At 43.3% G+C, this 14,887-nt stretch overlaps 1 protein-coding gene across 2 annotated transcripts in view; it reads right to left on the bottom strand.

Annotated features, from left to right (window-relative positions):
* The window catches only part of MAP3K2 (mitogen-activated protein kinase kinase kinase 2), a 2,021,635-nt gene that overhangs the window by 1,491,968 nt on the left and 514,780 nt on the right, over nt 1-14,887 (bottom strand). For both annotated transcript variants that reach the window (XM_044075108.1, XM_044075107.1), the window contains exon 4: nt 8,573-8,631. In XM_044075108.1, coding sequence (XP_043931043.1) covers nt 8,573-8,576 — 4 coding nt within the window. In that variant the 5' untranslated portion in view covers nt 8,577-8,631. The remainder of the gene's footprint in view (nt 1-8,572; nt 8,632-14,887) is intronic.

The raw sequence follows: 14,887 nt of genomic DNA on the forward strand, positions 1-14,887 counted from the left end.
CTTCTTGCTGAAGTGATGGCTAAAAGGAAGGCTGTTTTCCAAGAAAGGAATTTCAACTCTGCATTTGCAGCTGGCTCAAAGAGAGGTAGAGTGAGTATTGTCCAATACAAAGTTAAGGTCCCAGGTTGGAGATGGGGCTCTCCTGGGTGATCTTAAGTTTTTGGCCCCTCTGAGAAACTACTTGTGCAGTGGGTGAGAGAAGAGGGGTGGTTTTGTGTTGTAATGAGCTGAAATGGCTGAGGCATGAATGTTGATGGAGGAGAAGGAAAGGCCGTTGTGAAGCATTTCAGTTAAGTATTGAAGAATCTGAGGTAAATTGGGCACTTCTGAGGTAAATTGGGCACTTCTGTGCCCATCCCGAGTCTGGTTCCAGGAACAGAATCTTTTCCATTTTTCAGCATAAGATTTTCTAGTACTAGGCCTCCTTGCCTCCAGAATGACATCCAACACTTGTTTACTGAGGGATGGTAACCGATAAATCAGGTAATTAGTCAGGCTGCCATGTTCAGGGTTAGAAGCTGAGGGTGCAAAATCTGGCCCTCCTGCTGGGACAGCAGGGTAGGAGTCTGAGGCAGGTGCCAGCAGTGATACACTGCGCAAGTTGGGGTACCAGTGTTGGCGTGGCCAGTCTGGTGCAAACAGTATCATCCTTAGTTTGTCCTGTTTGATCTTTAGTAGTATCTTGGAGAGGAAAGGCATAAACTGATAGATTTTTCCAGGTGAAGGACAGGGCATCCACTTTGCAAGCTTGTTTGTGGGGAGTCCTTGTGAAGAATTTGTCCAAGTGGTAGTTCTGGGAGGAGGCAAACAGGTCTATCTCTGGGCTTCCCCATTTATTTATCAACATGTTGAATGTCTTTGGTTCCAGTTTCCACTCGTGTAGGTCCATGAAATTTCTGCTCAGTTCGTCTGCCAGTGTATTTAGCTTCCCTGGCAGGAACTGAGCCTGTTGGTGCACTTGATAGGTTCAGTGCTAACTTTACCCCCCACCCCCAACCCCTAAAGGGCCCATATCTGTACAGGAAGAATACATAGTCCCTGTAATCACAACTAAGCAGGTAAAAGCTGCACTCTCTAAAGCCAAAAACACAACATCCATGGCACCGTACAACATCCCAGGCTGCGTTTTACACGAACTTCAGAACGAACTGGCTCCCACTTAAGCACCATGTTCAATAATAGCCTCGCATCAGGCTTTGTGCCCACTGAATGGTGCACAGCAACAGTTATCCCACGCCACAAAGGGGGAGCCACCACTGATCCCGGGAACTATCGACCTATTAGCCTGACGAGCCTGGTCTGCAAGGCCATGGAACGTATCATCAAGGAACTCATAAACAAAGACATTGATAACCTCCAAACTCTGGATCCCACCCAGTTCGGGTTTGTGAAAGGCAGATCATGCCTCCTGAACCTGATCGACTTCTTTGAGGCAGTCACCAAAGCCGTAGATGAGAGTAAGATGGTTCACACAGCCTATCTTGACTGCGCCAAGGCTTTCGACTCCATCCCCCATTTGGGAATTATAGCTAAACTCACTAAACTACATATAAATCCCTACATCACAAGATGGGGTTGCCAACTGGCTCACTGACAGAATCCACACTGTAAAAGTTGCAGACTCCAAATCTGATCTCAAAGCAGTGACAAGTGGAGTACCACAGGGTTCCATTCTGGGACCTCTCCTGTTTGGTATCTACTTCTCTGAAGTACAGGCTAACACAGAAGGCCTCTGGCTAACGAAGTTTGCAGATGACTGCAAACCAGGAGCCAAAGTCAAGTCCCCAATTGATGTGGACATCCTACAGAAGGGCCTCGCTGAGATAGATGCCTGATGTCAGAGCCATGACCTCAAGCTAAATGCCAAAAAGTGCAGGGTAATCCCCTTTGGTAAAAACTCTGTACCCATGAACTACTACATAGGCAGCAATCTAACATCGAATGTGTGATAAGAGACCTTGGGACCCAGGTGGACAGTAGTCTCTCCTTTGATAGTCACATCGCCACAGTAGTCAGGAAGTCCTTCTACGTGGCACACCTCATCATAAAAGGGTTCTCATCCACGAAAAAAAAAGAGGTCACTGTTCCCCACTACTCGACACTCATTAGACCCATTAAAGAGTACAATGCCCCTGTTGGAATGTACCTCACAAGACATCTGCAGCAGCTGGAAAGGCCACAGAAGTACCTCACAAAGAGGAATACTGGCCTCAAACAAATGCCATACACTGACCGCCTCAAAAAACTCCAGCTTTACTCCATAGCATATCACCTACTCCGAGGTGATCTCAGCCTACCGTATAAAGCTGTGTCAAACCCAGAGCTGTTGGGCATGCTACACCTAAAGAAATCCCAATCCCTCTGAGCTACATGCTCTAGGGACCTAAACCTTGTCACCACAATAAACAGGACAAGCTGGAGGGATAGATTCCTGTCCCAGAGACTTCCCATACTCTGGAACAGGCTACCCATCTATGTCAAGCAAAGTTCTTCATTAGCACTCTTCAAGAAAAATCTTGATGAGCAGATGGGAAATAGGAAATGCACCTTCTGTGTCTCTGCTCGACAGTGGCACAGGAAAATAACTTTCTTGGGTGGTGTAAGCCAGGGAACCTTGTTGGCTAGGCTTATGTAGGCCCTTGGGCCGATAGCCTAGTACCTACCTATGAGCCTATAAGGCTGTGTTCCACAGAGCCATGGCTAGTCTGCAGAGAGGGTATGAGTGGGTTCCCCCCTGCTTGTTTATGTACCACATAACAGTGGTGTTGCCCATCTTCACCATTAATTGTCCTGGAAGAATGTGGTCCTTGAAGGCTGTCAGAGCATTCTGTGCAGCTAACATTTCTTTTTGATTGATATGCAGGTGCATTTGACTTGGGTTCCATTTGCCCTGAGTGCACTTCCCTGCCAAGTGTGCCCCCCATGCATAGTCTGATGAGTCTGTTGTTAGGGTTTCGGCGGCAGGGGGTAGAGTGAATGGCAGTCCCTTGTTTTGGTGGCAGGCCTCTGCCCACCAAAGGAACTCTAACTGTAGGCAAGGTATGATAGGAATCATTGCTTCTAGATCCTGAGAATGTTGACACCATAGGCTTTTTAGATACCACTGTAGTTTCCTCATATGCAGTCTTACATATGTAATTAGGAGAATTCAGGAGGCCATGAACCCCAAGGCTTGCAGTATTTGTCATGCAGACAACAGGGTCTTTGTGGCCATTAGTTTTAAGTAAGCTGCCAAAATGAATTTGTTTCTCTGGCGTGAGGAAAGCCATCTGGGAAGTTATGTTTAAGCTTGCTCCCAGGAATACAATTTGTTGGCAGGGTACAAGATGTGATTTCTTTTCATTTATGGTGTACCCAAGAGAAGTTAGCACTTTTTGTACAAACGCCAGATGATTCAATAGTATGTCCTGGCTTTCTGCCTGAATTACACAATCGTCCAGGTATGGGTATATTTGAATATTTCTTTGCCTGCAAAATGCAATGACTGGAACTAGGCACTTTGTGAATACCCTGGGCGCAGTAGATAAGCCAAAGGGCAGTGCAGAGAAATGATAGTGCATGAAGCCTGCTTTGAAGCATACGTATCTTCTGCAAGATTCCCTGATTGGGATGTGCAGGTAGGCATCCTTTAAATCTAGTGGTGCCAACCAGGTATCCTTGCCTAGCTTAGGAAGCAACTAGTGAAAAGTTAGCATCTTGAATTTTGGGATCACCAAAAAACTGTTTAGGATAGAAAGATCCAGGCTAGGACACCAGTTGTTGTCTTTCCTGGGCACCTGGAAAAGTCTTGAGTAGAAACCATGTCTCCCTTTCCTCTTCTGGGACAGTTTGAATAGCCCTTATACATAAGAAAGAAAGAACTTGCTTTTAAGCCTCTGCCCACTGATTTGGGGGTAGATCTGGCCAACCGTTTGGGGTTGGCAAAGTGTGGAAGTGAAATCGGTATCCTTGGGAAACTATATTTAAAACCCATTTGTCCTGGGTAATGAGTTCCCAGTTTTTGCCTGCAGAGCAATGTTTCCCCCTAAAGGAGCAGTCAGTTGAGAAGGGCTTGGAAGTTTTAAAGTTGTCATTGAGACAGTTTACCATAGGGGGGAGTCTTACTACTCCCTGCTTTGAAAGTGAGAGCCCCCACTGCTTAGTCCTGTGCGTACCTTGGGACTGAAGCCTGGGTGTTTTGCTGGTTCTGGGTTTGGACTGAGAAAGCTTGGAAGAGGCAGGAAAGGACCAATTCTTAGAGGGCCAATGCCTACTAAATCTTGGAGACTGTACTTGCAGGAAATCTTTAACGGTTTGCATAGATTTTGCTTTTTCCTCCATCTTTTTAAGTTCTTCTTCTGCTTTGTTGCCAAACAGGCTGTCCTGGTTTAAGGGAGCATCCAGCAATTTAGCTTTAACATGATGTGGCAAAGATTGCTCCTTAAGCCAAGCATGCCTTCTAAGTACAGACCCAGTGACAGCAGCCCTGCAAGATGCCTCTAGTGAATCAAAACCACATTGCAAAGCATGTTTTCCAACTTGTTCAGCAGAAAGCATTAAATCCTGTAAATCCTTATTTTCAGCACAGTCAGAAATCAACATCATTTTCTGTTTAAGCAATCCAATACTACCCTTCTGATACTTTAACATATGAAACTGGCAGTTTAAGGCCCTAATGGCCAAGGTTGCAAAAGTGTATACGTTTTTACCCCATCTATCCAGCACCCTGGAATCTCTATCAGAGGGTGTAGGATTTTTGGCAGTAGTAGCCTTAATGCCCTTGGGTCCCTGTGAAATGGTCACAGGATCTGCAGTAGGATTTTTAAAGAGGAACTTGTAAGAGTCAGGAACCCTGTCATATCTATCTGGTTTCTGGGAGCAGGAGGTAAGGAGTCAGGGGCCAAGCTAGATTCCGAAAAGGCATCACCAACATTGTCCAGTATAGGGGGAATAGCTAAAGGCCTGTGTTGGGGCAGGAGTAAGAAATCCCTAAGCCTCTTTTTAGAATCAGAGTAATCCTGGCCTTCCCAGTGAAAAAGCTCCCTAAGAGTATGCAAGGTTTCACCAAAAGAGAAATCCTCTGGAAGGGAAGCAGAGGGAATGAAGTCCTCTGCATCAGGATCCTCATAGGTAGATAAGAGTAAATCCTGGTCATCAGAGCAAACAGAAATTTCAGAATCCCGATCAGACGAATCATAAGAAAATTCAGTCCTAGGTCTCTTAGAGGGGGAAGGTTGGCTTCCCCCGATTAAAGTAATAAGGTCTTCGGCCATTCTTATCATTTGTTTTTTAGGTACAGAGGCCTGACCATGCGGTCTGGGTGTCTGTTTTCTAGGCATGGATCGAGTTTTAGGCCTTAAAGAAGAAGATGGCGTCAGTTTAATATGCAAGTCAGTTGGCCTGAATACACTCTCAGAAGCCGGTGCCTGCACAGCGGTTCCGGACCCATCCAAGGTAGAGACATCCGCAGGTTCCACAGTTGAAGCATCTCGCAGCATACCGGACTCCAAATGGGTCTCAGCAGAGGCCTGCGTATCTGAAGTAGCAGGTATCAGGGGCTGCGAAAACGCCTGAGTACCGGCGAACTGGCGATTAGCTTAGGAGAAGCGTCGTCTGCAGCTTTGGACCTTTGCGGTCTCTCTCTGTCTATCTTTGCATTTTTTCGGAATGTCGGTAGTCGGGTGGCTTACTAAAGCCATATCTGGATAACTGAACAGAGTACCAAAATATTTAGAAGCGTAAATATACAGACAACGAATAGTTCGCTGTTTAAATAAGGCACAAAACCGGCAGCGAGGTATGTCGTGGTCAGGGCCTTAGCAAGGAATACAGTACAAATTAACATCTTTATGAGGTATTTGCATTCCACAAGAAATACAATTATTGACTTTTACTGACATCGGTTTAGAGCAAGAAAAAGTTTCCCCAACAGGGTACTTAGCATTAGTTGAAGACTTTGGTTCTGAAACTCGAAAACGAAAATTTCAGGAGTCGGTCAACCGGCACTTGCGAACTGCTTCTGCTTCGGGCACCGCACAGCAAGAAAGACTGATAAAATGGCGTCGGCTGCATGCTTTATACCCCTGACTACCTCACGTCATGGAAGATGAGACAGCAACTGACGCAAGACCCAAGACTTTGATAATCAGGCCGACTGAGGGCTACTGCAAGCAGATAACCCAAATATGATGACTGAAACAGTGAAACACGAAGAATATCATATTTTTTGGGGGAATATAACTAGCTGGCAGATTTTACAAATTACTGACCATTACAGGCATTTGTTCTCCTAACAGTTCTGCCAGAGTACTCTACGGAAATTATCCTTTAAGGCTAAATTGTCTAGACAAGTAAGGCTAAATTGTCTAGACAAGTAAAAAGTTCAATGTTACTGGCTGCCAAAAAAAGCAATTAATAAAAAATGGAAATCAAAATCTATGCCCAACATCAATGAAGTTGTGAACATTGTAAAGATGAATACAGAACTGGAGCTGGGACCTTTAGAAAATGTAATGAACAAATTTCATAGAAATAAACTGAATCTGTAAAATATACATGTAGAACAATGTTCAGGAGGAGCAGTGAGGTTTAAGGGATGGTAGGAATCATGCAACTTACGTTGATGTTGGAGTGAATGAAAAATTGTTAAATAAAACAAGACACTGTAAAACAACAATGAAAACTTATTGTGGTTTGTTTTATTTATTTTAACAACATACATAGCGCCATGTTACAAAATGAAATGTGATGTGTGATGGCTTAATAAAGATGTTTAAAAAAAGATGCAATAAAAAAGCAAATTTGTATTTGCCTTCTTTAACCACACCACCCCCTCTACTTAAACATTTTTTTTAGAAACAATTTCCATTGACTAATTTCAGGAGGTATAGCAAAAGCAAATTACAAGAGACAGCAAAAAAATGCATTCCATGAAATTCATGAGCAACAAGTGTTTAATTAGGCAAGCCCAATGATATTACAAATATTAAATGTAACAAGCTCTGAAGTTTCAGAGATGTACAAGTGCCACCTGAAATTTCAAAGTGGAGCAAAAGGCTATATAAACCACAATTTGCACAACAAGAACTGGAAGTTGAAAACCACCCAAGGCAAGTACAGCAACAGTACATATTTTAAAAAAGCTGTTATCCAGAAAAGATGTTGGGGTTCAGCAGCTACTAGTCAGTTATTAAAGGCACATTAAATACAGTGAGGACATTAAACCAGTCTGGAAAGACAAACCCTCTCTTGAGAATGTTGATGACAGAAAGGTAGGTTTGTGATTCCTAGTCTTAAAAAGTATTGGCTATAGGAAATACTTCTCTCTCTTGTACTTTTAGAAAGGCAGAGAGAGGGGAGAGGTCAGCTTTAAGTCAAGGCCCAGATGACATTAAACCTTCATTCACCTAAACAACAACTGGGGCAACTCTGGATAAAGAAGGCTAGACTTTTAAGGGGTCTATGGCTGTTAGCCTAGTAACCTCTTATAAACCTTTATGGCAATGTTTTATGAGCCTTCCAACAGCACATATCACTTGTTTCCATAAACTTCTAACAGATATCCTGAGCACTTACCTTACAAGTAAACTGTAACAAAATAATATCTAATAAAAACATGTTTTTTGCAATCACAGATACAAAATAATGAGATGCAAAGTAACAAAAGTAAAAGTAGTGAAGACAACAGAAAAACAGCTATGTAGAACTTCAAAAGTATTTGGAATAAACAGAAAGGAAAGAAAAAAGAAGAGTGTATGCTTGAGGCAGGCAAACTATGACCGACTAGAACAATCAGGAGTCTTGTGAAACATTAGCAGACAAAAGTGTTTTGTTCATGTTCCTATATGCACTGAGGCACAAGATGAATTAGTGCCACAGTGTATTTTGCATGCTATTTCTCATAAAAAGAATTATAATAACATTATTAAGAAACTGACTGCTGTTTAATAAAAAGCTTTGTTTTCATCTCTGCAGACATATATACATTTATTAAGCCACAACCCAAACAGATCTACAAAATTACTGATGATGCCAGAGTAAGGTTAGCATCTGGGAGTGTCCATAGTCTCTAACGGATGTGCCCTGCATAAACCTGGACATGCAGCTAGTAAAAAGACTATGGATGCATCCCTTCACTTTCGCCCAAGTGAGGACACCATGGGATGCAGTAAATGTACATGGTTGTATTCTTAATAAGTTCACAAAGCTTTATGTTACAGAATGTACACAAATCGGGAATACTTAAGTTATCACATGTCATGATGCATAAAGGTAAATTACAGAAATGAACAAATCACCTATGCCAACACAACTTCCTTATAAGCAGGGGGAAAACTGGGGAAATGACAAATCTAGTCAAGCTACAAAGATGTTACACAATATTCTCATCACAGCTTTCCCACAGAGAACATTTATGTTATAAGCCACCAGGCATCAGGACTCCTCGAACAATAAACCTAAGCAGAGGCATCCTTAACTATGTATGTAAGGTATATTTTAAATTGTCAGAATTTAATGTCATAATACCTGTGATGTAGAGCTATTTTATACATTCATTCATGCTTGTTAACCAAGTATTAAATATTCAGCTCACCCATAGTAGCAGCCAGCTGTTCAGTCCACAGTCAACACACCCATCAGTATTGTTTGTACCTTAAAAAGAAAAGGAAACATTTATTAAATGTCAGACAACTGAAGCAAAAAGTACAGTTGTGTACACTTACCATAAATGTAGATGTTAGAGTGAATTCACTGTTGCACGCATTACATTTGGGTAATCTGCTGGAAAGTTGCCCTCAGTCGGCCTGAATTCCAAAGTCTTGGGTCCTGCGTCAGTTGCTGTCTTCTCTTCCATGACGTCAGGTCATCAGTGGGTATAAAACATGCAGCTGACACCATTTTCTTTAGTTTTTCTTACCCCCGATGTCAGGTGCCCCAAAAAAAGGTAGCAAAAATATATATATATATATACACATGCATCAATATAAACTTTACCTTCATCTACAAGCAAATACACCACATAGGTTGTAGAAGATAGAGAAGGAAAGATAAACTCCAGAATGACAGGGGGATGGCGGGAGGGTAACCTGGACTGCAACAGTGAATACATTTGAACATCTACATTTATGGTAAGTGTACACAACTGTACACTGTTCTTCATGTTTCACTGTTGCATTTATTACATTTGGGTAGAATCCCAAAGCTATGGTTGGGAGGCTGGAGCTAAACAGCATTACGTCTGGTTAGAAGGCCCTGCAGCACTGCAGAGGCAAAGCCTGCCCTGGAGTAGAGAGGCAAATGATAATGCTTTGTAAAGGTGTGGACAGAACTCCAAGTAGCAGCCTCTAGAATGTCTTTTGTTGGTACTCCTCTGAGAAAGTCTGCTGAAGTAGCTGCAGCTCTGGTGGAATGAGACCTAATGCCCTTGGGCACAGGCTTACCATGGTGTAAGTAGCAGAAACGGATGCAGTGGCTTATCCACTTTGAAATTGTCTGCTTCGTAAAAGCCTTTCCTTCTGATCCTGCAGCATATGACACTAGTAATTGCTCACTTTTCATTAGAGCTTTAGTCCTGCTCAAGTAGAATCTTAGCTGCCTGTGTACGTCCAAGGAAAGCAGAATTCTCTCCCCCTTGTTCTGCGGATTTGGATAAAAGGTTGGCAGATGAATTGTTTGGTTAAGAGCCACACTGGAAACCACCTTAGGTATAAAAATAGGATTTGTCCTCAGAGACACCCTGTCTGGGTAAAATATGATAAAAGGCTCTACAACCATGAGGGCCTGTAGCTCTGATACTCTTCTTGCGGAAGTAATTGCTAGTAGCAGAGCTGTTTTCCATAAGAACTTTATATCAGCGGTAGCAGATGGTTCAAATGGGTGCAGGGTGAGCTTTTCCAACACATAATTGAGGTCTCATGCAGGTAACGGTGATCTTCCAGGAGGCCTTAAATTTTTGGCTCCTCTAAGATACTGCTTTAGTAAAGGATGAGAAAAAATTGGTGGCTCTGTATTGTAATGAGCCGAAATGGCAGAGGCATGGATTTTAATTTATGAGAAAGATAGGCCTTTGTCAAGCATCTCAGTTAAGTATTGTAAAATCTGAGGAATATTTGGTTCTGCTGTATCAGGTCCTTGTGCTTGATTCCAAGCACAGAATCTCTTCCATTTGTCAGCATAAGATTTCCTAGTACTAGGCCTTCCGGCTTCCAAAATTACATCCATCACAGCTTTACTGAGAGGGGTTGTTTGTATAACTACATGATCAGCCATGCTGCCAGGTTCAGTGTCTGTAGTTGATTGTGCAGGATCCGATTGCTTTGCTGGGACAGTAGTTGAGGTCTTTGAGGTAAGGTCCAAGCTGGGTATTAAGACAAGTTCCTTAGGATTGGGCACCAGTACTGGCGGGGCCAGTCCGGGGCAATTAGTATCATCTTTGGTTTCTCTTGTCTGACTTTTAGGAGGACCTTGGGGGGGGGGGGGAGAGGCAGAGGAGGAAAGGCGTAAACTGATAGGTTTTTCCAACTGAAGGATGGGGCGTCCACTTTCCATGCTTGACTGTGATAAGTCCTTGTGCAGAATCTTTTCAATTGATAATTTTGAGGAGACGCAAATAGATCTATGTCTGGGCTCCCCCATTTCTCTGTTATGCTGAAGACTTGTGGATTTAGTTTCCACTCGTGAGGATCCATCAGGTTTCTGCTTAAATCATCTGTCAGTCTATTTTGTTTTCCTGGCAGGAATTGAGCTTGAAGATGTATTTGGTAGGTCAAAGCTGTGTCCCACAGTGTGATGACTAATCTGCAAAGGGGGTATGAGTGTGTGCCCCCTTGCTTGTTTATATACCACGACTGTGGTGTTGTCCGTCTTCATCAGTAGTTGTCCTGGATGAAGTAAGTCCTTGAAGGCTGTTACGGCATTTTGAACAGCTAGCATCTCTTTCTGGTTGATATGTAGATGCATTTGTTTTTGGGTCCATATGCCCTGAATGCATCTTCCTGCCATGTGGGCCCCCCCAGGCATAATCCGATACGTCTGTTAAGGTTTGGCTGGCAGGGGGTAGAGTGAAGGCCCGTCCCATGTTTTGGTGACATGCCTTTGCCCACCATAGAAACTCCTGTTGTAGGCAGGGAAGGAGAAGAATCATTGCTTCCAGACTGAGAATGTTGACTCCATAAACTTTTTAGGTACCATTGAAGTTTCCTCATATGCAGTCTTGCATATGGAATTAGTAGGATGCAGGATGCCATGAAGCCCAGAGCCTGCAGAATTTGTCTTGCAGATAACGAGGTTTTGGTTGCTATCAGTTTGAAGTAAGTAGTCAGTCGCCTTTGTTTGTCTGGCATGAGGTAAGCCATTTGGGCAGTTGTATTCAAGCTTGCACCCAGGAATGTTATCTTTTGAGAGGGTACCAGCTGTGATTTCTTTTCATTTATTGTGTACCCTAGGCATGTTAGAAGCCATTTCACAAACACCAGATGTCAAAGAAGAGTGTACTTGTTCTCTGCTTGAATGAGACAGTTGTCCAAGTAAGGATATATCTGTATACTTTTTTGTCTGCAAAATGCAATTACTGGTGCCAGGCACTTTGCAAAGACCCTTGGCGCAGTAGATAAGCCAAAGGGCAGGGCAGAGAACTGGTAATGCATTAAGCCATCCTTGAATCTGAGGTATCTTCTGCATGACTGTCTTACTGGGACATGCAGGTATGCCTCTTTTAGGTCTAAAGTCACCAGCCAAGCATTCTTGCCTAGCATGGGAAGAAGCTGCTGTAAAGTCAGCATTTTGAATTTTGGAATGTCCAGGTATGTGTTCAAAATCGATAAATCCAGTATTGGCCACCAGGCCTTGTCCTTTCTGGGTACCAAGAACAGTCTTGAGTAAAAGCCTTGTCCTTTTTCCTGTTCTGGTACTGTCTGAATGGCCTCCATATCCATGAGGGACGCAACCTGTTTCTGTGCCTCTGCCCATTGATTTTTTGGTAGATCTGGCCGACCATTTGCCATTGGCAGAGTGTGGAAAATAAATCTGTATCCCTGTGAAACGATGTTTAGTACTCACTTGTCCTGGGTTATTAACTGCCACTTTTGAGCAAAAAGTACTAGTTTTCCCCCTGTGGGTGCTGCCAAAAGATAAGTGCTTGGTGTAGGCACAGGGAAGTCATTGGGACTGCTTTATGTAGGTTTGCGCTTTATCTCCTCCACATTTGGAGGTGGAAGCGCCCCATTGCTTTGACCTGTATGAATCTTGCGCCTGGTATCTGGAACCCTTAGGGCGTCTGGATTTGCCCCTTTGGGCTCTGTCTGATACAGGAAAGGACCATTTTTTTGTAGGCCACTGTCTACTGAATCTTGGTGGCTGCACTTGTAAGAAGTCTTTAACAGTTTGCATAGGCTTAGTTTTATCTTCCACTTTCTTGAAAACCTCTTCTGCCTTAATACCAAACAGAGAATCATGCTGTAAAGGTACATCTAGCAATTTTGCTTAAAAATGATCAGGCAAATTCTGTTCCTTGAACCAGGCATGCCTCCTAATCATAGATCCAGTAACTGCGGCCCTGCAGGAGGCCTCTAAGGAATCAAAACCACATTGCAAAGTATGCTTTCCAACTTGTTCAGCTGCATGCACTAATTCCTGCAATTCTTTATTTTCTGCATATTCTGAAATCAACATCATTTTCTGTTTCAGCAATCCCATAACATGTTGTTGGTACTTAAGCATATGAAATTGACAGTTTAAGGCCCTGATTGCCAAGGTTGCAGATGTATAAACCTTTTTTCCCCATCTGTCCAGTGCCCTTGAATCTCTGTCAAAGGGGGTAGGATTTTTTGCTGTTGAGGCCTTAACTCCCTTTGGACGCTGTGAAATAGTTTCAGGATCAGCATCAGGGTTTCTAAATAAAACTGATGCGAGTCAGGGACCCTGTAGTATCTGTCGGGCTTACTGGGAGCCGGAGGTAAGAAGTCAGGGGTCAAGCTTGACTCTGAAAACACATCATCCACAATGTCTAAAACAGGGGGAATGGCTAAAGGCCTGTGCTGAGGAAGAAGGAGGAAATCCCTGAGCCTCTTTTTTGATTCTGAGAAGTCTTGACTCTCCCAGTGAAAATGCTCCCTCAAAGTATGCAAGGTTTCTCCAACTGAATAATCCTCAGGAGAAGATGCAGATGGAATAGACTCCTCAGCATCAGAATCCTCATAGGGAGGTAAAGATAATTCCTGATCAAAAGAGGAATCAGAAGAAATAGAAACCTGCTCTGAAGATTCATAATCAGTGTCTTGCCTAGGCCTCTTATCAGGCGGGAGATGGGTACCCTTGATCAAGGTAAGGTCTTCAGCCATTTTGATCATCTGTTTTTTAGGCATAGAGGCCTGTGCACGTGGCTCATACGTCATTTTTTTTAGTTTTAGAAGTTGCTTTTGTCTTTGGTTTTGCAGCTTTCATCGGTTTGATATATAAATGTTGAGGTCTGAATACACCCTCAGAAGCCAGTGCCTCCTCAGCGGCTCCGGACCCATCTGAGGGAGATATATCCGTCAGTCCACTACCTTGAGTATCTTGCGGCATGACTGACTCCACATGGGTGTCAGTAGAGGCCTGTGACTCAAAGGTAGCGGGTATCAGGGGCTGCAAAATTGCCTCACTGAGTACCGACGACTGGCTTAGGAGAAGCTTTGTCATCGGTTTTGGATCTCGACTGCCTTTCTCTGTCCTTTTCTTTGCATTTTTTATGTACTCCGGTAGTCGGATTACTATCCGACGACATTTCTGGGTAGTTAAATCTGTTTCCAAAATACTTCGATGCAAAAATATACCGACGCTTAATGGTTTTGTGCTAGATTTAACCAACGCACTAACAGCCAGGCACGTTGTGATCAGGGCTTAGGCAAGGAATACAGTATAGATGGAAATCCTTATGAGGTATTTGCTTTCCACAAGTAATACAATTATTAACTTTTTCTGACATCGGTAAAAAGCAAGAAAAAAGTTTCCCCAATGGGGTACTTAGCTTTAGTGAAGACTTCGGTTCTGAAACTCAAACTCAAATATTTCAGTAGTCGGCCGACCGGCACTTGCGAAATACTTCTGCTTCGGGTACCACGTGGCAAGAAAGACTAAAGAAAATGTCATCGGCTGCATGTTTTATACCCCTGACGACCTGGCATCATGGAAGAGAAGACAGCAACCGACGCAGGACCCAAGACTTTGGAATTCAGGCCGATTGAGGGCAACCTGCCAGCAGATTACCCAAATGTAATGACTGCAACAGTGAAACACGAAGAACATCTTGCTGCCGATATTCATATGTTAAACTGCAAAACTCAGTTTAAACTTGCCAAACACATTATCTTAAATTACCAAAACACCTATATAACACTGACTGCACTCGTTCCTCTGTGTTTAAAAGAAGTTCCTGAATCACTTCCACCACACCTGTTAGTCTACTTCCCCACCCCCTACTACAAAGATTCATTATACTTTCCAGCAAGGTAGTCGGTAAATTCACCAAGCACATTATTTTCAGCCAAAACGTGGATGTGTGAAACTTCTAGAACATAGTTTTAAGAGAAGTGCCCTCACCAGTGGCTTTACAGGGAAAAAGTCCTGAACACAGTCCATGCGGCCCCACAGTTCAGTTAGCAGCTCCGACGCTAGGCAGTGTGGATGGCCTTGCCTATCCTGGGGGGAATGAGCATGCCCAGCCATTGTCAAATGGAACTTGTCAGAGGTCATAGCTTAAGGACAGGATATACAGTAACAGGACAAAAAAGACATGACTGCCCTCTGGGCCAGGCATACACTCAAGGCAACTCCTCACAACCCACCCAGATACACAGCAGTAGAACGTCTCAATGCATTAAGATGTACCATTAAGAAACCCAATGTCCCTCGAAACAAAAACTTGCTATAA

This window comes from Protopterus annectens, chromosome 6.part0, assembly GCF_019279795.1.
Source record: "Protopterus annectens isolate FY-2018-M chromosome 6.part0, PAN1.0, whole genome shotgun sequence".
Classification (NCBI taxonomy): Eukaryota; Metazoa; Chordata; order Ceratodontiformes; family Protopteridae; genus Protopterus; species Protopterus annectens.